General features: G+C 34.1%; 3 protein-coding genes across 4 annotated transcripts; 2 read left to right on the forward strand and 1 right to left on the reverse strand.

The window, feature by feature from the left end:
- Nucleotides 1–129: 129 nt before the first annotated feature.
- On the forward strand, nt 130–7,218 carry LOC108205455 (cysteine-rich receptor-like protein kinase 44). 2 transcript variants are annotated; one of them, XM_017375405.2, is made up of 7 exons: nt 130–1,127; nt 1,197–1,337; nt 1,584–1,717; nt 1,821–2,031; nt 2,134–2,371; nt 2,472–2,622; nt 2,727–3,871. In XM_017375405.2, the coding sequence occupies exons 1-7, from the start codon at nt 299–301 to the stop codon at nt 3,045–3,047; spliced, it is 2,025 nt and encodes a 674-aa protein (XP_017230894.1). In that variant the 5' UTR covers nt 130–298; the 3' UTR covers nt 3,048–3,871. The 2 variants fall into 2 exon arrangements, with proteins under 2 accessions (XP_017230894.1, XP_017230913.1); XM_017375424.2 differs by lacking the exons at nt 130–1,127; nt 1,197–1,337; nt 1,584–1,717; ... (2 more) ...; nt 2,472–2,622; nt 2,727–3,871 and adding exons at nt 4,055–4,935; nt 5,015–5,155; nt 5,413–5,546; ... (2 more) ...; nt 6,345–6,495; nt 6,601–7,218.
- Nucleotides 7,219–7,558: 340 nt separating this feature from the next.
- LOC108224177 (cysteine-rich receptor-like protein kinase 44) lies at nt 7,559–10,357 on the forward strand. The gene is made up of 7 exons (XM_017398731.2): nt 7,559–8,448; nt 8,556–8,690; nt 8,821–8,948; nt 9,091–9,301; nt 9,412–9,649; nt 9,730–9,883; nt 9,968–10,357. The coding sequence occupies exons 1-7, from the start codon at nt 7,650–7,652 to the stop codon at nt 10,238–10,240; spliced, it is 1,938 nt and encodes a 645-aa protein (XP_017254220.1). The 5' UTR covers nt 7,559–7,649; the 3' UTR covers nt 10,241–10,357.
- Nucleotides 10,358–11,192: 835 nt separating this feature from the next.
- Nucleotides 11,193–21,984, reverse strand: LOC108207820 (cysteine-rich receptor-like protein kinase 19). The gene is made up of 11 exons (XM_017378253.2): nt 21,093–21,984; nt 20,658–20,822; nt 20,435–20,556; nt 20,109–20,319; nt 19,775–20,012; nt 19,436–19,586; nt 19,013–19,327; nt 12,129–12,294; nt 11,908–12,029; nt 11,555–11,765; nt 11,193–11,462 (listed from the first exon to the last, which is right to left on the reverse strand). The coding sequence occupies exons 1-11, from the start codon at nt 21,895–21,897 to the stop codon at nt 11,221–11,223; spliced, it is 2,748 nt and encodes a 915-aa protein (XP_017233742.2). The 5' UTR covers nt 21,898–21,984; the 3' UTR covers nt 11,193–11,220.
- Nucleotides 21,985–27,207: the final 5,223 nt, after the last annotated feature.

Here is a 27,207-nt window from a genome sequence, read left to right on the forward strand (position 1 = left end):
CCATCATTTCAAATGAGATGCATGTTTCCCAACAGCCTCTAATACTATTTACAATAAAATGAATAAAATGGTCACTCCTGTTCCTTTCAATTCATGGCTTGACTTTGAAAATTTGCCAGGAAACGGGAAAAGACCTTCACTGTTGACTCAAGCGTAAAGTTTACGTCTGTGCATGACTCATTCCACGCATCTTGTACAGATGGAACATTTACGAAGAGGTACTTAACCATATGAGCAGCATTATAAAATTTCCTCAGCTGTACTAGAGGAAGCAAAATCACATATAAACTAAACAATAATGGTAATGGCCTCTCCAGGATCATCTGTTTTCATTCTATGTATGTTTATCTGTAGTGTTTCTGTTATTCGGTCTGATTTCTATAACGTGGCCTGTGGTCGTGACAACAAAGTCAATTACACTAGTACCAGCATTTATAAGAGGAACCTAGACACCGTTCAAGCCACCCTCATTTCCGCTGCAAAAAAGAGCAGCTCTGGTTTCTATAATGCCTCTGTGGGTGAGGGTCTGGACCAGGTTAATGCTCTTGTTTATTGTAGACGGGACGTTCAACCTGATATCTGCAGAAGCTGTGTGAAGGACTCAATGAACAAGTTAAGAGAATTGTGTCCTTCCACTAAGGAGGCTGATATATGGTACGATGAGTGTATACTAAGATACTCGAATGCTTCAATTTTTAACAAAGTGGAAACTTGGCCTACTGTGTATTGGCAACTTCAGAATAATGTTACTGATGTGATTCAATTCAATAAGAACCTTCGTGATTTGTTGGATAAGTTGAAGGGACGAGTTGCACAAGAAAAGTTTGCCACGGGGAATGTAACTGCTGAGGACGTCTTCTCGACTCTTAATCACGAGTACTTCTTCTCGACTATTTATGGCCTAATGCAGTGCAGTCCTGATTTGTCTTTGAAACAGTGCACTAATTGTATCGATCAACTTGAGGTATTTCTTCAATCATGTTGTAGTGGAAAAATAAGAGGGCACATTACTAACCCCAGCTGTGACATTAGATATGAAACGTATCGTTTTTATAACGAGACTCTGGTGAATGCACCTCCTCCACAGTCGCAGCTGCCTCTGAAACCGCCATTAGTACCACCTCCTGGTAAGGTCATGTATTTCTGCATGTTCTGGATTAATAAAGTTACTCAAACTTTTTTTTTTTTTTTTGCAGCTGCTGGCAAAGATGATAGTAATAAGCGAATGGTACTTATTATTGTCGTTGTCATTGTTGGTTTTGTGATACTCCTGTTTGTTATGGTTTGCGTTGTGAAAAGAAGACGAGAGCAGAGGACATATATCGGGAGATCCCGGAGTAAGTTCTGTGTTGCTTGTTCATACAACGACTCTCTGTTTTATCTTATATCAACTCAAATTCTATATTTGAAACTGGTGTTTCGTTTATTTGTCTTCTATTTAAATTGTTTTGATGTGTTATTTCAGTTATATAAACATATTACACATAAATTATAGCTATAAGGCCAATTAACCCCTAAGTTTGGTTGAAGAGGACCTGAACAGCGTTTCGTGTTGGCTAATTAGTCGTTTTCATGTTATTCAGATGATGATGACGATGTCGTAGACATAAGTACCATTGAATCCCTGAGATATGACTTTAGTACTATTCAAGCAGCTACAAATAGTTTTTCAGATAGTAATAAACTTGGTGAAGGTGGATTTGGATCCGTTTATAAGGTAAGAACAGATTTTTGTTGGAATATGTTTCTGATTTTCTGAAGTAAATTTATGCAGTCAGCCAAAGTTACTTTCCGAAAATTCTTCGCTTACACTATGATAGGGTGCATTCCAAGATAGTAAAGAAATAGCGGTGAAGCGACTTTCTAGAGGTTCTAATCAAGGGCAAAAAGAATTCATTAATGAGGTCATATTAGTGGCCAAACTGCAGCACAGAAATTTAGTTAAACTTGTTGGATTCTGCTTTGAAGGAAGTGAAAGACTTCTCATCTATGAGTTTATGCCTAATGCAAGTCTGGACTACTTCATATTTGGTATGAAAATCATAGATGATTTTCACACTCTTGCTTTTATTTCATTGCCTAAAGTTTATGAATGCTAAAATGATCGGTAACTAATAGTTGTGGATATTGTAGATATGATGAAACGTTCGTATTTGGACTGGGAAAGACGATACAAGATAATAAGTGGAGTTGCTAGGGGAATTCTGTACCTTCACGAGGATTCTAGACTACGGATTATTCACCGTGATCTAAAAGCTAGCAATGTTCTGCTAGATGCAGATATGAACCCTAAAATTGCAGATTTTGGCATCGCAAGACTATTTGACTTGAATGAAACTCAAGCAATGACAAATAAAATTGTGGGAACATAGTAAGTTTTCTTACCATTGTTCGCACCATTAGTAATGGCAGAAATTATTTTATGTTATGAAAATTGAGTTATGTAAACAGTATCTTCCTGTAAATTGCAGTGGGTATATGGCACCGGAGTATGCAATGTATGGCCAGTTCTCAGTTAAGTCTGACGTATTCAGCTTTGGCGTATTAGTTCTGGAAATACTTAGCGGTAAGAAGAATCATAATTTCCGAAATGGGGGCAATGTAGAGGAGCTTGCTAGCTTTGTAAGTTGCATTATCTTAATTTCTGAATATATTTGACTATATTCATGCAACATTTCGAATATATAAATGCTATTATCACCTTTGATCATGCTGAGTACTTTCAGGCATGGAAGAATTGGCGAGAAGGGACCTTGTCCAATGTCATAGATCCAATACTGAAAAACAGTTCAGGATCGATACACGAAATGATCAGATGTATTCACATCGGGCTACTATGTGTACAAGAAAAAGTTACGGACAGGCCTACCATGGCATCAGTGGTACTAATGCTAAATAGCTTCTCTCACTCTCTTGCTGTACCTTCTAAGCCTGCGTTCTTAATGCACAGTAGCAGTGATACCGAAAATAATTCTAGAAACAGCACAGAAAATTCTGTCCAGTACTCTATCGATGAGGCTTCAATCACAGATCTATATCCACGATAACAAGACACAGAAACGTGGAAATGATCCAGAAGTGACATTGGTTACAGATAATATTAGTTCCAGGGGAAGCAACAGATCTAGCATCAGCAAGGAAAATTCTGTTAAGTACTCTATTAACGAGCCTTCAATCACCGCTGTGTATTCATGATGACGAGTGGTGGATTTTATATATTCTTGCTCGTTTAGCAGCCTTTGAAGTTTTATTTGTATTTTCAATGTTTTGCCAAAAACGGAAGTACAAAAAGAATATACAAAGCTAAGCTGTGTTTTAATATAAGCAACATGCCTTGTGAAAGCTGAGAATGTTTTTTCCTGGCCGGGGCTCCAGCCCCCCCTCGCCCCCCCCAGTTCCGCCCCTGTCTGCCTGAGTTTAAAATAAAGCCCTGCCAAAACTACCATTGTCAAAAAATGTAATACACAGGAATGTAAAATCAAGAAGCTAGTTATTTTTATGTCCTTGACCCTGCTGTTTCAATAAACTGCAATTTGCTTAACAATTTAGTCGATTAAGATATATGTATGATCTCATCAGTAACTCCTGATACGTTAGATATTAGTTTATGTTATAAACAACTGACTCTTGTCCATGATATTATTCACAATAAAATTAAGAGTAAATTTCAGGGTGTGGCTACGTTTTACACTGATTAGCAGAAAGGTGACTAAAGTTCGACTCTGCCTTTCAAAATCTTGGTTGCTGCTAAGAACATTAGTTTTCAACCGTTGACTCGTTTAAAAAACATAAACTAAAGAAGTCAATCTTCATCCACATTTATGCAAATTTAAAATTCAGTCACATTTTTGCAAATCTGTGTAAAACCTAGCCAAACCCATGAAATTCTCTATAATTAATAAATGGTCACTCCTGTTCCTTTCAGTTCATGGCTTGACTTTGAAAATTTGCCAGGAAACGGGAAAAGACCTTCACTGTTGACTCAAGCGTAAAGTTTACGTCTGTGCATGACTCATTCCACGCATCTTGTGCAGATGGAACATTTAAGAAGAGGTACTTAACCATATGAGCAGCATTATAAAATTTCCTCAGCTGTACTAGAGGAAGCAAATTCACATATAAACCAAACAATGATGGTAATGGCCTCTCCGGGATCATCTGTTTTCATTCTATGTATGTTCACCTTTAGTGTTTCTGTTATTCGGTCCGATTTCTATAACGTGGCCTGTGGTCGTGACAACAAAGTCAATTACACTAGTACCAGCATTTACAGGAGGAACCTAGACACAGCTCAAGCCACCCTCATTTCCGCTGCAAAAAAGAGCAACTCTGGTTTCTATAATGCCTCCGTGGGCGAGGGTCTGGACCAGGTTAATGCCCTCGTTTACTGCAGATGTGACGTTCAGCCTGATATCTGCAGAAGCTGTGTCAAGGACTCGATGAACAACTTAAGAGAATTGTGTCCTTCCACTAAGGAGGCTGATATATGGTACGATGAGTGCATACTAAGATACTCCAATGGTTCAATTTTCTACAATGTCGAAACTTGGCCTACTGTGTATATACAGTTTCAGGATAATGCTACTGATGCGATTCAATTTAACAAGGACCTTAATGATTTGATGGATGAGTTGAAGGGACGAGCTGCACAAGAAAAGTTTGCCACGGGGAATGTCACTGGTGAGGACGTCTTCTCTACTATTTATGGCCTAATGCAGTGCAGTCCTGACTTGTCTTCGACACAGTGCACTATTTGTATCGATCAACTGAAGGGGCTTTTTCCATCATGTTGTAGTGGAAAAATAAGAGGGCACATATTTAACCCCAGCTGTGACATTAGATATGAAACGTATCGTTTTTATAACGAGACTCTGGTGAATGCACCTCCTCCACAGTCGCAGCTGCCTCTGAAACCGCCATCAGTACCACCTCCTGGTAAGGTCATGGATCCTTCTGCATATTCTGGATTAATTAATAAAGTTACTCAAACTTTTTTCTTTTTTCTTTTTTGCAGCTGCTGTCAAAGATGAAAGTAATAAGCGAATGATAATTGTTATTGTCGTTGTCATTGTTGGTTTTGTGATGCTCCTGTTTGTTCTGGTTTTCGTTGTGAAAAGAAAACGAGAGCAGAGGACATATGCTGGGAGATCACGGAGTAAGTTCTGTGTTGCTTGTTCATACAACGACGCTCTGGTTTATCTTATATCAACTCCAGTGCTATTTGAAACTGGTGTTTTGTTTATTTGTCTGGTATTTAAATTGTTTTGTCGTGTTATTTCAGTTAGATCCCATATATATAAACATATCACACATAAATTAGAGCTATAAGGCCAATTAACCCCTAAGTTTGGTTGAAGCGGACCTGAACAGCATTCCATGTTTGCTAATTAGTCGTTTTTTCATGTTATTAAGATGACAATGATGATGTCGAAGACATAAGTACCATTGAATCCCTGAGATATGACTTTAGTACTATTCAAGCAGCTACAAATAGTTTTTCAGATAGTAATAAACTCGGAGAAGGTGGATTTGGATCCGTTTACAAGGTAAGAACAGATTTCTGTTGGAATATGTTTCTAATTTTCCGAAGCAAATTTATGCAGTCAGCCAAAGCTACTTTCTGTAAATTCTTCGCTTTCACTATGATTTTTTCCACTTTCAATGGTAAATACTATAGGGTGCATTCCAAAATGGTCAAGAAATAGCTGTGAAGAGACTTTCTACAGGTTCAAATCAAGGTCAACAAGAATTCATTAACGAGGTGATATTAGTGGCCAAACTGCAGCACAGAAATTTAGTTAGACTTGTTGGATTCTGCTTTGAAGGAAGTGAAAGACTTCTCATCTATGAGTTTATGCCTAATGCAAGTCTGGACCACTTCATATTTGGTATGAAAATTATAGATGATTTACGCACTCTTGCTTTTATTTCATTGCCTAAAGCTTATGAATGCTCAAATCACTAATAGTTATATATGGTTGTGGATATTGTAGATACGGTGAAACGTACGTATTTGGACTGGGAAAGACGATACAAGATCATAAGTGGAGTTGCCAGGGGAATTCTGTACCTTCACGAGGATTCTAGACTACGGATTATTCACCGTGATCTAAAAGCTAGCAATGTTCTGCTAGATGCAGAGATGAATCCTAAAATTGCAGATTTTGGCATGGCAAGACTTTTTGACTTGGATGAAACTCAAGCAATGACAAATAAAATTGTGGGAACATAGTAAGCGTTCTTATCATTGTTCGCATCATTAGTAGGCTAATGACAGTAATTATTATAGCATTCTGAAAATTGAGTTGTGTAAAGTGTAAACAGTATCTTCCTGTAAATTGCAGTGGGTATATGGCACCTGAGTATGCGATGTATGGCCAGTTCTCAGTTAAGTCTGATGTGTTCAGCTTTGGCGTATTAGTTCTGGAAATACTTAGCGGTAAGAAGAACCATAATTTCCGAAACGGGGGGAATGTAGAGGACCTTGCTAGCTTTGTAAGTAGCATTATCTTGAATTCTGATTATATTTGACTACATTCACGCGACATTTTGTTTCTATAAAATGCTATTATCATCTATGATATTGCTGAGTACTTTCAGGCATGGAAGAATTGGCGAGAAGGGACTCCGTCCAATGTCATAGATCCAATACTGAAAAACAGTTCAGGATCTATACATGAAATGATCAGATGTATTCACATCGGGCTACTATGTGTACAAGAAAATGTTACGGACAGGCCTACCATGGCGTCAGTGGTGCTTATGCTAAATAGCTTCTCTCACTCTCTTGCTGTACCTTCCAAGCCTGCTTTCTTAATGCACAGTACCATTGATGCTGAAAATAATGATTCTCGGGTAAGCCACAATTCTAAAAACAGCACAGAAAATTCTGTCCAGTACTCTATCGACGAGGCTTCAATCACAGATCTATATCCACGATAACAAGACACAGAAACGTAGAAATGATCCAGAAGTGACATTGGTTACAGATAAGATTAGTGCCAGGGGAAGCAACAGATTTAGCATCAGCAAGGAAAATTCTGTTTAGTACTTTATCAATGAGCCTCAATCACCGCTGTGTATTCATGATGACGAGTGGTGGATTTTATATATTCTTGCTGGTTTAGCAGCCTTTGAAGTTTTATTTGTATTTTCAATGTTTTGCCAAAAACGGAAGTATAAAAAGAATATACAAAGCTAAGATGTGTTTTAATATAAGCAACATGCCTTGTGAAAGCTGAGAACGTTCAACAGATTGAATACTTAAAACTAATACAAGTAGTTGAGAGTTTGAATCCAAGTTCAAGCATGTCTGCCTGAGTACAAGATAGAGCCCTGCCAAAACTATCGTTTTCAGAAAATGTAATACACAGGAACATAAAAGTAAGAAACTAGTTATTTTATGTCCTTGACCCTTCTGTTTCAATCAATTGCAATTTGCTTAATCATTTAGTCGATTAAGATATATGTATGATCTCATCAGCGACTCCTGATTCGTTAGCTTTTAACCATTACTATACGCTTAACACAAAAATATTGTTGCTTGGGAAATTGACTTTTCAGCATTTACCATTCTATGTATAACCAGATCAGCAGCACGAAAATTAAACTCACAACTTCATATCCAATTCTCTGAGGTTAATCAAGAAATGATGGTAGTAACTTCTTCCAGAATACTTGTATTTACTTTCTGTATTTTCATAGGCTGTATTTCCGTTAGCTGGTCCAAGTACATAATCCACAGCTGTGGAACTAGTGGCAACTACACGAGTAACAGTACTTATGAAAAAAACTTGGACAGGGCTCTAGCCACCCTCTCTATTGCTGCAAATTTAAGCAACTCTGGTTTCTACAACGCCTCAGTGGGGGAAGACCAGGACAGAGTTAACACGATCGTGCTTTGTAGGAAAGACTTTCAGCCTGATGTTTGTAGAAGTTGTGTCAATGACTCAATTATCAGGTTGAAAGAATTATGTCCTGACCAAAATGAGGCTGTTGGATGGTATGATGAGTGCACGTTAAGGTACTCAAACCGCGTGATTCTTAACAACATTGAAACGCTGCCAGCTTGGTCTTATTATAATTCCGAAAGTGCAACTGACGTTGCTCAATTTGATCAGGACCTTCAAAAGTTGTTGAGTAATTTGAAAGTGCAAGCTGCAGGAAAAAAGTTTGCCACTGGGAATGTAAGTGGCCCGGACTTCTTGACTATATGGGGGCTTATGCAGTGTACTCCTGATTTATCTTCAACGCAGTGCAGTGATTGTCTTGATACGGTTACTGAACAAATTCCATTGTGTTGTAGTGGAAAAATTGGCAGGCAAATTTTTAATCCCAGCTGTAAGCTTATCTATGATATCAGACATTTTTTTAACGAAATTTCTCCAGTTAATGCACCACCGCCAAGGCAGCAGCTGTCTCCGCCATCACCCCCATCCGTGATTCCTGGTAAAGAAAAGATTATCAGTCTCCTAAAAGTTGCATTTTTTACCATTAGTTATTGTAGTCCATATGAGAGCAATTTTAAGACAATTTTCTGCTTTAAATTTCCGCAGGCAGAGATAAAAATACCAAAAGAACAGTACTTATAACTGCAGTTGTGGTTTCTGGTCTTGCTATGCTCTTGATTGTTCTGTTTTGCATCTTCCGAAGAAAGACAAAGCATCGCATAAATACTGAAACAGTGCACCGTAAGTTTTGTTGCTTGTCAATACAATAGCTTACTCGAAATGTTGTAGTGCTAAAGATTGTATGAGCTAATCATATCAATAAAGTGCCATCTGTTTGTCCATTGAATGGTGTAATGTGTTTGTTCTTCAGATGGCTCTGTCGAAGATATAATCAGCATAGAATCCTTCCAGTACGACTTTGGTATGGTAGAATCTGCTACAAAGAGCTTCTCAGATAGCAATAAGCTTGGGGAAGGCGGATTTGGAGCTGTTTACAAGGTGAACAAATAGTAAATCTAGCAAACCATGTTTTAACTTGTCAAAAGCAGCAAAATATTATGTACTACTAAGGTTATTTTTCATAATTGTTCTGCAGTAATTAATGTTATCCTTGCATGAATCTCTTCCTTGAATATTACAGGGTACTCTGGAAAATGGTCAAGAAGTAGCTGTAAAAAGACTTTCTAGCGGTTCAGTTCAAGGTGAACAAGAATTCAAAAACGAGATCATATTAGTGGCACGACTGCAACACAGAAATTTAGTTAGACTCCTCGGATTTTCCTTCAAAGGAACCGAAAGACTTTTGATATACGAGTTTGTGCCTAATGCAAGTCTTGATCATTTGATATTTGGTATGTAATTTTGCCTCTTGATTCTTTGCAAATGCTTACTTTTAGCTACAACTTATGAAATCTTCTCTTTCCAATTCATGACTTCACGATATATGATCATTTTCATGTAGATCTAGAGAAGCGTTCATATTTGGATTGGGAAAAACGATACAAAATCATTGGAGGAGTTGCAAGGGGACTTCTGTACCTGCATGAAGATTCCAGGTTACGAATCATACACCGTGATCTAAAAGCTGGTAATATTTTGCTAGATGGGGAGATGAATCCCAAGATTGCAGATTTTGGAATGGCAAGGCTATTCAACTTAGATGAAACTCAAGGAATGACAAATAGAATTGTGGGAACATAGTAAGTCTCGCCACTAAATTAAATTTCATCCTTGCATTTAAATAAAATTGATGCTAACAATCTCTGTCCGTGCATTGCAGTGGATATATGGCACCTGAGTATGCCTTGTACGGGCAGTTTTCAGTGAAGTCCGACGTGTTTAGCTTTGGTGTCTTACTTCTGGAAATAGTAAGTGGTCGAAAGAACTACAGTTTTTTTCAGAATGGGGAGAATACAGGGGACCTTGCAAGCTTTGTAAGTTCAACTCCACAATAGTTTAATTCTAATAGATTAAAGGGTTAAATCTACTTATTACATTTGATTGTTGAATAAATTTAGGCTTGGAAAAATTGGCGACAAGGGACTGCATCCAAAGTTATAGATCCAGTATTAAGAAACAGTTCAGGTTCAGTACACGAAATGATGAGATGTATTCATATCGGGTTACTGTGTGTGCAAGAAGATGCTAGCGACAGACCTACCATGGCATCGGTGGTGCTTATGCTCAACAGCTTCTCACTCACTCTTGCAGTACCTTCAGAGCCTGCTTTTTATATGAAGAGTATTATTGTTTCTGAAATCTCTCGTTCTTGGGATAGTACTGAGGGGTGAACAATGTGAACAAAAAGTCCAGACGTTAAACAAATTTTCATTACATGAGTTTTGGATTAGGATTACATCAATGTGACTGATCACATTTAAAATTAATGCTACTATAAAATTAGAGTCTCCTGTGTTACATTTATTGCTTACTGAAAACAGGATTCACTGATCTAGTCATAATCAACTATATTACATTTATAGGCTTTGTGGCAGACTTCTCACATTATCTGGGGTAGATTCCAGTGATTGATGCCTCATCCACGGAACAGGATGTAGCAAATTTTCGTGAAGAATCCGACTCCAGTCCTTGTATCAAGGAGCATCTCCTACTATTTTGTAAGAATGGGGGTTGCTGAGGCATAGTCATGGTAACCAAATGACTATTAAGCATGTGGATCACTGCATCCATAGATGGCCTATCATTCACATCTTCTTGAACGCACAATAATGCGATATAGATACATCTGATTGCTTCATCTCTTGAGTATGAATATGATAACCCTGGATCCACAAATTCCAAGGGTGTTCCATGCCTCCAAAGTCTCCAAGCCTATAATATTCATATATTATCTGACTAAATAACTAAATGTTGAAACAGAATGTTGAATACCAGGAAAAAGATCCTAGCCTAGTAGCCTGTATCTGGTAGAAAAAACTTACATAGCAAAGCAGGTCATCAGCATGAGTAGAGTGATAGAAAGAACTGTTCCTTATGCCACTGATAATCTCAAGAACCAAGACCCCGAAACTAAAGACATCAGACCTCACAGAGTAGTCCCCGTGCATTGCATACTCTGGGGACATGTAGCCACTGCAAGCGGCCAAAGCATCAAGTAAATTTTCTAAGAGCCAAAAATATGTAATTGTTAAATTGACCATACATACCCTAGTTGGGGCATGGATACGCTATTTTTGGTTTAGCAATCAACTATTTAAAAGATATTTTTAAAAAAATAGGCTGTTTGTTTTATGAGAAGGATTCATTAGGCTTACTGAGTTCCAACAATTCTACTTGTCGTTCCATGATTTTGATCCATGCCAAAAATCCTTGACATGCCAAAATCAGATACTTTTGCATTCATATCAGCATCCAACAGAATGTTGCCTGGTTTCAGATCTCTATGAATAATTCTTATCCGGGATTCTTCATGAAGATAATGCAATCCTTTAGCAATTCCTTCAATAATATTGTATCTCCTTGGCCAGGCCAATAGTACTTGCTTTTTTGGGTCTGCACAAAGATACCAAGTTAAGACAGTCAACAATGTTGTCAATAGACCTTTGATAGGAGTCTGATATATAGAGCGATGAAGTGAGTCTTACCAAACAAAACATAGTCGAGGCTCTTGTTGAGAATATATTCATAGATAAGAATCTTTTCCTCTCCCTCAAAGCAATATCCCAACAGCCTTACAAGATTTCGGTGCTGAAGTTTTGCCACTAGAACAACCTCGTTCTTAAATTCTGCTACACCTTGATTTGAACTTTTTGATAGCCTCTTTACTGCAATTTCTTTCCCATTAGCAAGTACCCCCTGCATTTTGAGATTATGCATAAGAAATTCAAAACTTCAAAATATATTTGTGGTATCTCTACGATTTTATGATTTATTCTAATATGACATTCAGCTTTATTTAGCAAATAAAAAGTGGACCTTCAACTTTCAAGCTTTGTACCTTATAAACCTCACCGAATCCACCTTCACCTATTTTGTTATTGATTGAAAAGTTGTTTGTAGCTTCTTTAACCTCGCTCAATTCAAGCCTCAGGGATTCCACAGTTGTGATATCGTTATCCACTACAGCCAGATTAAGATAGTTAAATATTTGTAATTTCTGTGATCTGTCATACAAGTTGAAAAGCCATAGCTATGATAGATATCAGAATGTCAACTTACTATTGAACAGATTATAGGTAGTGTCTCTTTTAAATCCATTTGCCGAATCTTCTTTCATTCTCTTAGCTTTTCTCCAAATCCATAACAAGTAGCTTGTGCCACAAAGCATCACGGAAACACACAATAGAGCAACAAGTATGAAACGCTGGTTCCCTGCACAAACATTTTATTGCATTATGATATGTTAAATTCATGATAACACTCAGATCAGCTTTTGTTTGATAATGCAATAATTATATACTTTTATGCTTCTGTAAACAGCTATCTAGATTCTAGCACTTGTTTAAAGCGCGCATCTTCTTTAACACTACTAGGACTGCGAAAATGCCAGCCCAATGTTTCATAGTTGATGGCAGGAATGAACCGATCTGAATAACGTACGAAACACTTGTCGTACTCGTGCCAGACTTCAGCCTGTTTGGCCCGGGGGCATTGAGTGAGAATGTGTTGAGTGGCCTCAGAGACACATGTTTGACAGGTGTAACTGCTGAGATCGCTTCGGCAGTGGGAGAGACCATAAGCTACTTCACAGGTGAGGAGGAGCTTAAGGTTAGCTTCAAATGAGCTGCCGGGAGAGTATTTAGCTTTACCAGAACATAATGCGTGAGCTGTATTATGTGCAGCTGGTGTCGAAAGAAGAGTGGATAGGCACCAGAATATGGACAGCATTGCAACGAGACTCCTTTGGAAGCTCCACATTGCAGTCAGCTAGCTTAACAAGGCTAAAATCATTTTTATAAATACGGTTATAAGTAGAAGGCTATATAATATTTGTTACTCCCTCCGTCCCTTTTTAGTTGTCACATTTCTATTTTTGTTGGTCAAATTGACTAAGTTTGGACCAAAGATTATAAATCACTCACTCATTATTTTAAAAAACTGAAAATTACATCTTAAAGTAGATTAAAAGTTATTTCTGGTGACATATTTTTTTTATTTTGTCAATTGATAAAATATTAATAAATTTCAGTCAAACTTTAGTTAATTTGACCGACACAAAACCAAATGTGACAACTAAAAAGGGACGGAGGGAGTATATTATATTATATGAAAGTCAACGTTGGAAAGGATCGCTAAAGAAACAATAGTCTCGATATTAATAGAAGTTTCCGATTTTTCAATCCATCGGATCCGGACGAGAACGTTCATCCCCGTAGCCCAGAAAGATTAGTCAAAGGTTTCGCTTTAGAGGCGTATTTGTTCTGGCTGCAGTCTACAGTGCAGTTCTACTGTTTTCTGGTCGGTGCTTCCTGTGTTTTATATCTTCAAGATGGTAATTCATCCATGTCCTTTGATTCTTGCTAATAGATTGTTCAATGACACTCATAATTATATAGAAATTTGTGCTCAATAACCTTGAGCGAGAAAAAATAAAACGACAAAGAATAATTATTCATCCGGGACCGCTAATGTTTAGAATGTGATTGTTCGTCATGGCTGGAGGAATTAAGAAATTTCTCTAACTTTAATTTTGCAGCATCCGGAGAAATCTTCCATAATATCTTCTCTTTCTTTCTTTTTTTCCGCTAAAAGTCTTCCATAATTTTAAGTGTGAAAGTATTCTGCACAGTGGTGTGGGTAGGGCTGAGTATTCGGTCGGTTTGGTTCAAAACGGACCGAACCGAAAAAATCGAAAATCGAATTGACATTTTTTTTCCGGATCGAATCGAATCGAAATTAACATATGGACGAACTGGTTCGGTTCTTCCCCTGGAACCGAAATTTTTAGCCAAAAAAAAGAAAGATAATAAAATTGAAACTCTTGAATATTTGTCAAACATATGTCTGTTGCAAAACTTAAAATAGAATGTTTGTAGATATGAGAAGAAATTGTTGAACCTGTACATGAGAAAGAGACAGTCACAGTCCGCGTATGCTGCTTGCTGCTTGGTTAGAATTTAGATTTAGGTGGCTGAAGAGAAGCTTGGTTAGAATTTAGATTTAGGTGGCTGAAGAGAAGTGAGAATTGGGTTTGTCATACGTGGCTGTGGCTAAAACGTATAACATATACTATTATATTAAATAATTAATATAAATAATTTGGTCTATTCGGTCTGAAACCGAATTTATTTCGAAAGGATCGGACTGAATCGAAATTTAATTCGGTCCGGACCGAAAAATCGATAGAACCGAATTTTTGAAGAAAAAAAATCAAATCGAACCGAATTTTCACAGTTCGATTCGATTCTTCGGTTCTGATTTGTTTTTCTCAGCCCTGGGTGTGGGGACTGAGCTTGCAATAAATATTAACACGAAACCGAAAGCATCTTGTGTTTTCTTCGCTTTCATTATTAATTCCTCCGTATCATTTTAACTGACCCTTATTTCTTTTTTACGTCCCAAAAAACAATGAATCTATTATACCTACTATTTTTGAACACTACTTTTCAATATTACACACCCACTACTTCTCTATTTTATACTCTCTTTTTACTAAATAAACACTATTTACATCCAATATCTCAAATCTATTACTACCTCCGTCCCTATTTATCTGTCTACTTTAGAAGTAAAAATTCGTCCCTATTTATCTGTCTATTTATATAACCAAAGCAAAATTTTTCATTTAATAAAATGAAGAGTCTTTGACTTTGTTCTTCAAGCTATAAATATCATGACTATTATTCACTGATTCATCAAATTTGTATTGGATAATGGAGTAATCCCACTAGTATTTTCCTACAATTAAAGCACTAAATAAAGGTATTGATGGAAGTTTCTTATCAAACTTAAATTTTCTTAATATGCGTGAAAATATTTTTTTGAAACAATATGCGTGAAAATATTAAAAGTGGACAGATAAATAGAGACGGAGGGGTATTAAACTTCGATACATCCCATCATTTTACTCACTTTTTAACTAAAGCCTGTAGAAATTATGCTTCTAATATACCTGAAACTAAAAAAATAATTTTAATTTTTGATATTTTCATCAAAAAATTCCAAAACTAAAAAAGGTAGTTTGTGCTACTCTTTCCCATAATTAAATAATCTGAAACAAAATCAGATTAAAACTTTCAAACTACTATATTCTATAAATAATCTGAAACAAAATCAGATTCTAAAACTTGCTTCTAATATATCCAAAACTAAAAAAAGTATTTCTAATTTTTGATATTTTTCATCCAAAAATTCCAGAAAATTAGAAAAATAGAACGGAGCGATGTGAGAGCCGCCACCTACACGCCTCATCCTTCTCCTTTATATAAGTATATGGATTTGTTCTTTCTTGCTCTTTTTATCTTAATCTCCTTGAAGTTAAACAAGCTGCATCTTTTTGGAAGAAGCGAGTAATAAAAAGATAGTTTCATTTACTCTCATTCACACGTGATAATATGTCATACAGTTCGGTGACTCTTCAGTCCTCACGTCGTGCATGGGTAACACGGTTCGTGACTTACTTTCCAATACAAACAAATCAGAATAGAAATGCTCGTCTTCCGCAATGAAAATGGCGGAAGGAACCTGTTTAGTCATCGTTAGCAGCATAATGTACGGAAAGATGAATCTTTCAGCTGGACTAGGGGAGTAGGGGATATATAAATTCGTACTAGACTACTAGTCGAATCAGTATAAACATGTTTCACGAGACTCACCCAGCTGCTTCATGAAAGTTTCAACAATGAAATATTTTATTACTAAATATAGATACAATTGACGACTCCATCTCTTGAGTATGAATATGATAATTCTGGATCCACAAAGATAAAACTCAGATCAGCTTGTCGTTGAAAATTCGAGAATTCTGTAATGAGTTTAGAGTTGAACAAGGTGATGATGCAGAGTCCGCGATTTTGAAAATGGGGTACACGGGGTACCCCTTTTTCTAAATGACAAGAATACAGCACGACTCTGCCACCTTGCTTCCTATCGCAGCATTGAGGAAGATAACGTATAGCCTCTCTAAGGTAGTGACTGCGGTCGTTGCCAGACAAATCTGGTGTACACTGAACTAGTTCATAGAGTGTTTGTGCGCCATATTTAACAATTTGAGTTGCCAACCCCCTTATAAGATGTTTATTATGAGACGGTGTTAGTTACATTTGAAGCCCGGGTTATCAAGTCACTCAAAGTGCTGTCTAGCACTTGTTTAAAGCCTGCAACTTCTCTAACACTACTAGGATTCCCAATAATACCAACCCAATGTTTGATTGTTGATGGCAATAATGGACCGGTTTGAATAACGTACCATTCACCCTCTACAGCGCATCAGGTAAACTTAAAATAAGTACTTCTTTTATGATATGATAATCTGGAATCAAAAATCTTAAAATAAGTACTTCTTTTATGATATGATAATCTGGAATCAAAAATCGGCCTCTAGAGTATTACCCTAGTGTTCATGCTTCCTTGAAATTCTTCGCAGGGCAATCAATAACCTTTATTAATCATCAATAACCTTTACTAAGAAACCATTTTCAGTCGAACATCGGTACCAAAAACACTAAAATTTGGTCAATTTCATATTAAGTAGGATTTATAATCATTATTATACTATTATATATCAAAAGACTTTTATATTGAATAGATTTTTATTATTAAAGACTTCAATATTCATTAGGACAATGAAAGACTTCTGTATTGATTAGAATTTTATTATTAAAGACTTGATTAGAACAATGTTTAAATTTTTTATTTAATAACAATAATCATTATAGAATTATGAAAAGATTTTCATATTGTTAAGATTTTATAGTTATTATAATACATTTTTAGGATTTTATAATAATTATTATTATACAATTATGAAAGACTTCTATATTGATTCGGATTATCACTAACAATTTAACTTATGAAAATTCATATCAAATTTGGCTACAATCATATTATTTTTTATTTAACAATTATTACTATTACCAAAAAACTTCTATATTTTGTATTATAACAATTATCTCACTAATAAAAATATATTACCAACAAAATTATTTGTTTTAATTTTTAAAACTCAAATAATTTAATATACGGAACAACTCTGTAAATCTTTTATCATGCTTCAGAGCTCAAATAAATAAGAAGTTTCATATTGATATTAATATAATATACATATATAGTTTTTATCAATAAGCGGAATCAATATCATCAAAATATTGAATATCAAAGTACCAAAATTTGGTTATTGTCATATACTCCCTCCGTTTCAATTTACGTGTCTACTTTAAAAAAAAAAAATTGTTTCAAATTAGTTGTCCACTTCAACTTTCAATACAAAATCATATTTCCAAAGTTATTCCTACATCACATATCTCTTATTTATATTTCCTAAATCAATCTCATACCACATATTATGCAATTAGTTTGTAAACAATCATTTTTCTTAAACTGTGTGATTTTTTGAAAGTGGACATCTAATTTGAAACGGAGGGAGTAAATTTTAATAATAATTATTATTATCATATAATTATGAAAATACTTCAATGTATGCTCAGAATTTTTGTAATATAATGATTATCACACCAACAAAATTACAGTCAACAAAGCTACTCATTTTAAATTTTAAAACTCATATAATTTATTTTATAAAATAACTTTAATTTGGTTATCATCATATAATTTTTTTTATTCGGCAGTAATAATAATTATACTATTATAGATTTTATAATAAAATAATATCCTACCAATAGAATAATAATGTCAACGAAATTATTCGTTTTAATTTTTAAAACTCATACAATTTAAAATTATTATTGATACCGAAGTACCAAAAAACTTGGTCATATATTTTTTAATAATAATTATTATTATCTTTCGGTGCTGTCTAGAAGATTGTGATAAATACTAATAAGGCGGTGGTAACACTGACTTGACAAATGGAAATTCAAAAAGAATGAAGTCATTGCTCATATTGTAACATAGTTAAAAAAAAACCGAAACACAATAAATATGTCAAAATATTTGATATCAAATTAGTTTTGGAAAGATAATTAATTTTGTCAAACTACAATATTAGTTTATCAAACAACTATAACACCACCGTTTGATGTACAAAAACTCTAATTAGAATTATATATATTGTTTGCCTATTAGATGAATAAAATAATTGCGACTTAAAATTTCGAATTTTTATTCAAAATTAAAGACGCTACAAACGAACTTATATATGTTGATCTTGAATATTATTTTCATAATTTAAAAATCATCAAACAACATAGTAATTTTACTAAAATAAAACTGTTAGAGTTAAATTCTATAAAGTCCGCATTTAAGCCGTAATAAGTGTACCAGTCATAACTTTTAGTTTAGTCATAAATAATATCTTTAATTAATCAAATTATATATATGATTTACTATCTTTAAGAAGTTTTAAATATAATTATCAATTATTCATTAATATCTTTCAACATTAACAATTATTAAAATCATTATTCTACTTATGAGTTATATTTTATTACATATATAATGTTTAGTGATTTATAAAATAGTTGTTTTATCTTTTAATTGCAACGATTATATTGTATAACATAACCTGCAAATTGTCAGATGTTTACAAATATTGTAGACTAAGAAATTAAAATTGAAACGAGTATATTATTTTTAAATAATTTTGGACTCCAATACTCTTATTTTGTGGACTCCATATAACAGAGGGCCATATTTTGTGGACTCCATAGAACAGGGGGGCCATATTGTTATGAAAGAAAAATATAATAATGTGATTAAAAAAAGATACCATTCTTCCAATAAATAATAAATTTTAAAAATTTATTTAAATCTCAACTAGTTTATTATAAAGCCTAACTACCAAAGTTTTGTTTTTTTTTTTTTTTCCAAGTCTAACACTTACATTTATTGCTTACTGAAAACAGGATTCACTGATCTACTCTTAATCAACTATGTTACATTTATAGGCTTTGTAAAATGGCAGACTTCTCACATTATCTGGGGTAGATTCCAGTGATTGATGCCTCATCCACGGAACAGAATGTAGCAAATTTTTGTGAAGAATCCGACTCCAGTCCTTTTATCAAGGAGCATCTCCTACTATTTTGTAAGAATGGGGGTTGCTGAGGCATAGTCATGGTAACCAAATGACTATTAAGCATGTGGATCACTGCATCCATAGATGGCCTGTCATTCACATCTTCTTGAACGCACAATAATGCGATATAGATACATCTGATTGCTTCATCTCTTGAGTATGAATATGATAACCCTGGATCCACAAATTCCAAGGGTGTTCCATCCCTCCAAAGTCTCCAAGCCTAATATTCATATATTATCTGACTAAATAACTAAATGTTGAAACAGAATGGTGAATACCAGGAAAAAGATCCTAGCCTAGTAGCCTGTATCCGGTAGAAAAAACTTACATAGCAAAGCAGGTCATCAGCATGAGTAGAGTGATAGAAGGAACTGTTCCTTATGCCACTGATAATCTCAAGAACCAAGACCCCGAAACTAAAGACATCAGACCTCACAGAGTAGTCTCCGTGCATTGCATATTCTGGGGACATGTAGCCACTGCAAGCGGCAAAAGCATCAAGTAAATATTCTAAGAGCCAACAATATGTAATTGTTAAATTGACCATTCCAGCCTCAGTTGGGGCATGGATGCACTATTTTTGCTTAGCAATCAACCATTTTAAAACGAACAAGAGAGATTTTCAAAATAGGCTATTTGTTTTATGAGAAGGATTTATTAGGCTTACTAAGTTCCAACAATTCTACTTGTCTTTCCATGGTTTTGATCCATGCCAAAAATCCTTGACATGCCAAAATCAGATACTTTTGCATTCATATCAGCATCCAACAGAATATTGCCTGGTTTCAGATCTCTATGAATAATTCTTATCCGGGATTCTTCATGAAGATAATGCAATCCTTTAGCAATTCCTTCAATTATATTGTATCTCCTTGGCCAGTCCAATAGTACTTGTTTTTCTGGATCTGCATAGACAAAGATACCAAGTTAAGACAGTCAACAATGTTGTCAATAGACCTTTTATAGGAGTCTGACATACAGAGCGATGAAGTGAGTCTTACCAAACAAAACATAATCGAGGCTCTTGTTGGGAATATATTCGTAGATAAGAATCTTCTCCTCTCCCTCAAAGCAATATCTCAACAGCCTTACAAGATTTCGGTGCTGAAGTTTTGCCACTAGAACAACCTCATTCTTAAATTCTGCTACACCTTGATTTGAACTTTTTGATAGCCTCTTTACTGCAATTTCTTTCCCATTAGCAAGTATACCCTGCAGTTTCAGATTATGCACAAGAAATTTAAACCTTCAAATATATTTGTGGTATCTCCATGATTTTATTTATTCTAAGAAAAAAAAGAGGACCTTCAACTTTCAAGCTTTGTACCTTATAAACCTCACCGAATCCACCTTCACCTATTTTGTTATTGATTGAAAAGTTGTTCGTAGCTTCTTTAACCTTGCTCAATTCAAGTCTCAGGGATTCCACAGTTGTGATATCGTTATCCACTACAGCCAGATTAAGATAATTAAGTATTTGTAATTTCTGTGATCGTCATCATACCAGTTGAAAAACCATAACTATGATAGATATCAGAATGTCAACTTACTATTGAACGAATTAATAGTGTCTCTGTTAAATCCATTTGCCGAATCTTCTTTCATTCTATTAGCTTTTCTCCAAATCCATAAAAAGTAGCTTGCGCCACAAAGCATCAGGGAAACACACAATAGAGCAATAAGTATGAAAAGCTTTTGGGATGATCGCTGTTTCCCTGCACAAACATTTCATTGCGTTATGATATGTTAAATTAATGATAACACTCAGATCCAGGGCGGATATAGGATTCCAATCTTGGGGCCACAACTCACAAGCAAATTTTCAAAAAATACCCGTACATTATTAAATTTTGTGAGGGCACTTCTATAATTTTGTAAAATTTAGAATGTTGAAAAAATTTAAGAAAAATTTAGGGGGGACATGTGTCCCCCGGAACTCTTACTAGATCCGCCCCTGCTCAGATCGGTTTCATTATGATATATACCTTTGTGCTTCTGTAAAGAGCTTAGAGTTGAAGGCGGTGAAGGTGCAGAGTCCTTGATATTGAAAAAGGGGTACACCTCATATCTAAAATGACAACTATACAGCACGACTCTGCCACCTTGCTTCCTATCGCAGCATTGTGGAAGAAAACGTATAGCCTTTCTAAGGCAGTGACCGCAGTCGTTGCCAGACAAATCTGGTGTACACTGAGCTAGTCCATAGAGAGTTTGTGCACCATATTTAACACTTTCAGTTGCAAACCGAATGTTAAATTTACTATGAGACAGTGTCACATTCGAAGCCCTGGTTACTAAATCACTCAAAGTACTATCCAGCACTTGTTTAAAGCCTGCATCTGTTTTAACACTACTAGGATTGCCAAAGTGCCAACCCAATGTTTCATTGTTGATGGCAACAATGGACCGGTTTGAATAACGTACGAAACACTCCTCATACCAGATCACAGCCTGTTTGAACTTGGGGCATTGAGTGAGAATGTCTTTAGTGGCCTCGGACACACATGTTTGACAGATGTCACTGCTGAAATCGCTTCGGCAGTGGGAGAGACCATAGGCTACTTCAGTGGAGCCTTGGCCAGCGGTGGCGTTGTAGAAGCCATTGTTTTTTGTAGCATTTGAGGAGAGAAAATTGAGGAGGAGCTTAAGGTTAGCTTCAAATGAGCTGCCGGGAGAGTATTTAGCTTCACCAGAACATGAGGTGTAAGCTGTATTCTGTGCGGCTGGTGTAGAAAGAAGAGTGGAGCATATGGACACCATTGCAATGAGACTCCTTTGGAAGCTCCACATAGCAGTCAGCTAGCTTAACAAGGCTAAAATAATTTCTACGGTTATAAGTAGAAGAAGGTTGGTCAGACTAAATCGACCCACGAAAAATCCTTAGCTAAAATTGAGTTGATATCCAAAAATAAAAATATAAATAATCTCATAAATATATCATAATCCAATTATTCTATCTTCTTATATAAGGGTATAATATTAATAATGAATATATTATATCATATTATAAGAAAGTCTAAAGTTTGGAAAGGATCGCTAAAGAAACAGTAGTCTCATGCTGTGGATGAGAGGGGTCACGAAAAAATTAAGAGGGATCAATTTCAATTTTACAACCTAAAAATATGTATAATATTAAAAAAAAATTAAAATTTAGAGGGTCAGTTGCCCCAGTCCCCTTCTAAGATCCGCCTCTGGTCTCGGTAGTCTCAAACCCATCCTGATAATTTTACATAAAATATTTCCTGATTTCCATCCATATTTATAAAAATTCCGATTTTTCAATCCGAACCGATGGCATCGGATCGGGACGAGAACGTTCATCCCCGTAGCCCAGAAAGATTAGTCAAATGTTTCGCTTTAGAGGCGTATTTGTTTTGGCTACACTGCAGTTCTACTGTTTTCTGGTCGGTGTTTCCTGTGTTTTATATCTTCAATATGTAATTGATCCATGTCCTTTAATTCTTGCTAATAGATTGTCAAACGACACTCATAATTATACAGAAATTTGTGCTTAATAACCTTGAACGAGAAAAAAACGACAAAGAATAACTATTCATCCGGGGCCGAAAATGTTTAGAGATGTGATTGTTTGTTATGTCTGAAAGAATTTAAAAATTTCTCTAACAACTTTAATTTTGCAGCATCCGGAGAAGTGTCTACCATAATATCTTCTTCTTTTTCCTTTTTCTGAATGTCTTCCATAATTTTAGTGTGGAAATATTCATGCACAGTGGTGTGGCCGTGTGGGGACTGAACTAGCAATAAAATATGAACACGAAACCGAAAGCATCGTACTGTTAAACAGTGTCAAATTGTCAATGTCTCAATGAAGTTTTTTCTTCTCATTCATTTAGAAGATAGTTTTATTTACTCTCCTGCGCAGTGCGCACGGTTATTGACTCTATCGATGATTAAATAATTAGAATCGATAAAATAATTAGATAACTATTTAGTCACCTAATTATTTTATAAATACCTATATATGAGAGCGTTCTGGTACAAACTTATAAATTTTTTTTGTTCAACATATATATAACTTGAGTTCAACATTTTTTAATATATTTTGTTGAATATCGATTAAAATTGTGTTGGAGAAGTACATAAACTAATTTTTCAATATAAGAACTAAGTTAAACGTATTATATAACTAATATTTATCTTTCTAAACCGTACCTATACCCCAGAAATATAGTTTAAGCATATCTATAAATATATTCAAATTAATGATAATTAGTGTTGCACACCCGATATTGAACCCTGGTTATAAATGTGTTGAACGCACGATTTATTTATGCGTTATTTGTAAAAATTATGATGATTTTTTAATAATTTTCAACATGAATACCTTCTATAACTAAGGATTAATAAGTTGGGGAGAATAAAAAAATTCAAAACAAAAGTTTGTAAGTTTGTAATCTAGAAAAAATTTTATTCGATCCTATACCTATATATGTATATATTTAATAATTATCACAAAATTATTTAAAAAATAAATTATTTTATAATTACTTAATATAAATATAAATATAAATATTAAAATTATATATATTTTATATTCTTAATATTTTAAAATTCCTCAAATATTCTCAAATCTTGAATTCCAATAATTTTAATTTATCGAATTTGCAAGTCGCAACTGCACCCGCGGGGCCGCAGCACTCCAGCAGTCCAGCACCGACTAGCAGTCTTGCATGCGAGATGCGACAATAGAAATGAGCAACATTTTACATGCATGTTGATGTTACTCTGATTTGTGGGCCTTCAGCTCGTGACTTACGTTCCAATACAGATCAGAATAGAAATGCTCGTCTTCCGCAATGGAAATAGTGGAATTATATTGATTAATAACTGAAGAATAAAAAATAGAAAGAAGAGAGAATTAAAAGATGAGAACTGAAGAACAGTGAGAATTCGTGAAAGATGAAGGAGAAGGATGACAAAATTATTTTAAAAACTAAGATTCATAGAGGAATTGATAAATAGGAGTACTGAGATATGTTATACATTTAATAAGAGACACAAGCTCTCGTAAGTCGTAACATCAATTTTTTTGTTTTAGTATATAAGAAGAAGAGGGTAAAGTAACAAAATATCAAATCCTCCTATCAGTTCCTACCACCTGTCCTCCTAGAATTTGGTCATTCATATAATCATATCAATCGATTTTGGCCAAAATCATTTTATTACTTATATTTTCTATAATTACATTATGCATCTCTTTACCATTTTTGACGCATCACTTTGCATTATTTCCGGTAAAAGACTAAGGATAGTTTGGGCAATATTTAAAAATTAATTATAGATAGATTTTTATTTAATTTTTTTACTCTAAACGGTATTTTTTGAAAATTCTTAAACAGCGAAAGTTGTAGAGAACAAAAAGATCCTTTTAAAACAATAAAATTCAAAATTATTGAAATCTTTTTTGTAATTTTTTAATAGATTACAAAAATTAGAGATCTTGTACAAATTCGTAATAAATTCAATTAATTTCGGATTTTGATGATTTTTGATGATTCGGAAAACATTTTCAATCGTCTGTAACTTTCGTTGATGTTGTTTTCTCATATCATGTTTCGAAATATTTGAACATGTTTCGTTGATGTCTATATCTTTTCAAAAATTATATGATGATAACCAAATTAAAGTTATTTTATAAAATAAACGGGTTAAATATCAAAGTGGTCACTGAAGTGGAGGTCATATATCACTTTGTTCATTAATCTTTTCGGGGTCTCATTACAATCATTAAAGTCACAATAAATATCAATCAAGTACCTCCAAATTTTAGTTCAAGGAGTAAAAATATTATTTAGAGAGTTTGACACATTATTTTTGAATACTACCACAACCAACTAAAAGTTTATGACTTCTAGCCTTTATGACAATATATTCAGATTTTATCAATTTTATTTAGTATTTATTTTTAATTAAAATAAAAAATGTATTAATATAATAAAAAATAAATAGTAAATATAATTTAAAAAATCTAAATATATTATCATAAATAGTAGAAGTCATAACTTTTTATTTGGTTTTGGTAGTATTCAAAAATAATGTGTTAAACTCTCTATATAATATTTTTACTCCTTGAACTAAAATTTGGAGGTACTTGATTGATATTTATTGTGACTCTAATGATTGAAATGAGACCCCGATAAGATTAGTGAGCAAAGTGATATATGACCTCCACTTCAGTGACCACTTTGATATTTAACCCTAAAATAAACTATTTGAATTTTAAAATATAAAATGAGTAGCTTTGTTGACTGTAATTTTGTTGATGTGATAATTATTATATTACAAAAATTCTGATCATACATGGAAGTATTCTCACCGTTATATGATAATAATAATAATAAATATTAAAATTATATGATAATAACCAAATTTTGGTATTCTGATGATATGGATTCCGCTTATTGATAAAAACTATATATGAATATTATATTAATATCAATATGAACTCTTATTTATTTGAACTCTAAAGCATGATAAAAGATTTACATAGTTGTTCCGTATATTAAATTATTTGAGTTTAAAAAATTAAAACAAATAATTTTATTGGTAATATATTTTTATTAGTGAGATAATTGTTATAATACAAAATTTTGACAAATATAAAAGTTTTTTGATAATAATAATAATTGTTAAATAAAAAATAATATGATGATATCCAAATTTTATTTATTTATTTATTATTTTTTTAACGTAGGATATAAGTCCCGTGTTTTAACCAGCTGAGCCAACCCTTGCGAGCGATGATAGCCAAATTTTGATATGAATTTTATAGAACTGTTTCGTAAGTTAAATTGTTAGCGATTTAACTGTGCGGATAGGATAAATGTTATATTTCAAAATCCTAAACACTGTAGAAGTCTTTTTATAGTAGTATAATAATAATTATAAAATCTTAACCAATACTGAAATTTTTAATAATAAGATCCGAATCAATATAGAAGTCTTTTCATAAATGTATAATAATAATTATAAAATCCTAAAAATGTATAATAATAACTATAAAATCTAACAATATGAAAATCTTTTCATAATTCTTTAATGATTATTGTTATTAAATACAGTAAAAAAATTATATAATATTGTCTTAATCAATATTGAAGTTTTTAATAATAAAATTCTAATCAAAACCGAAGTCTTTCATTGTCCTAATGAATATTGAAGTCTTTAATAATAAAATCATATTCAATATAGAAGATAATAGTATAATAATGATTATAAAATCCTAATCAATATAAAAGTCACCAAAAAGTACTTATGTTCACCGAAATGTGGTTTCGCTTATTAATAAAGGGTATTGATGGTTGTACATTTTGCTTAGAAATTTATTTGCTCTGTGAAATGGCAGACTTCTCAGTTCTCACATCATCTGGGTAGATTCCAGAGATGCATCATCCACTGACCAGAATATAGAACATTTTTTCGAAGCATCTAACTTAATCCTTCATTTATCATGGAGCAACTCTTATGAAGCGAGTGACTATTAAGCATGTAAATCACTGCATCCACAGATGGCCTGTCATTCACATCTTCTTGAAAGCACAGTAATGCAATATAGATACAATTGATTACTTCATCTCTTGAGTATGAATATGATAACCCTGGATTCAGCAAGTTTTCGGGATGATCGCTGTTGCCCTGCACAAATATTTTACCGCGTTATGATATGTTAAATTAATGATAAAACTCAGATCAGCTTTTCGTTGAAAATGCAACAATTCTTTCACTATGATGTGTACCTTTAGGCATCTGTAATGAGTTTAGAGTTGAAGAATTAGGTGATGATGCAGAGTACGCGATATTGAAAAAGGGGTACACCTCATATCCAAAATGACACCTTCGGCTTCGTATCACAGCATTGAGGAAGATAACGATAAATGCTTCTTGTCTATGATATGATAGTTGGAATCAAAAATCCGCCTCCAGAGTATTATCCAAGTGTTGATGCTTCCCTGAAATTCTTCGCATGGCCATTTATTATAAGCCTAACTACCTGAGTTTTGTTTTTTTTCCAAGTCTAACAACCAAAGTTGACAGTTTAAATATGACAGAACTTTCAAAAGAATCTTACACTCTTTTTTT

The sequence above is a fragment of the Daucus carota genome, chromosome 1 (genome assembly GCF_001625215.2).
Source record: "Daucus carota subsp. sativus chromosome 1, DH1 v3.0, whole genome shotgun sequence".
Lineage (NCBI taxonomy): Eukaryota > Viridiplantae > Streptophyta > Magnoliopsida > Apiales > Apiaceae > Daucus > Daucus carota.

Excerpts from the sequence above, each read along its gene's own strand:
- LOC108205455 (XM_017375405.2), top strand. The coding sequence starts at position 299 with ATGGTAATGGCCTCTCCAGGATCATCTGTTTTCATTCTATGTATGTTT. Across the intron at positions 1,718-1,820 it reads GATTTGGATCCGTTTATAAG|GGTGCATTCCAAGATAGTAA; the intron begins GTAAGAACAGAT and ends ACACTATGATAG. Across the intron at positions 2,372-2,471 it reads AATAAAATTGTGGGAACATA|TGGGTATATGGCACCGGAGT; the intron begins GTAAGTTTTCTT and ends TGTAAATTGCAG.
- LOC108207820 (XM_017378253.2), bottom strand. The coding sequence starts at position 21,897 with ATGTGGAGCTTCCAAAGGAGTCTCATTGCAATGGTGTCCATATGCTCC. Across the intron at positions 20,823-21,092 it reads CTCTTTACAGAAGCACAAAG|GGAAACAGCGATCATCCCAA; the intron begins GTATATATCATA and ends ATGTTTGTGCAG. Across the intron at positions 20,013-20,108 it reads CCTCGATTATGTTTTGTTTG|ATCCAGAAAAACAAGTACTA; the intron begins GTAAGACTCACT and ends TTGTCTATGCAG.
- LOC108224177 (XM_017398731.2), top strand. The coding sequence starts at position 7,650 with ATGATGGTAGTAACTTCTTCCAGAATACTTGTATTTACTTTCTGTATT. Across the intron at positions 8,691-8,820 it reads AAATACTGAAACAGTGCACC|ATGGCTCTGTCGAAGATATA; the intron begins GTAAGTTTTGTT and ends TTTGTTCTTCAG. Across the intron at positions 9,302-9,411 it reads TCTTGATCATTTGATATTTG|ATCTAGAGAAGCGTTCATAT; the intron begins GTATGTAATTTT and ends ATTTTCATGTAG.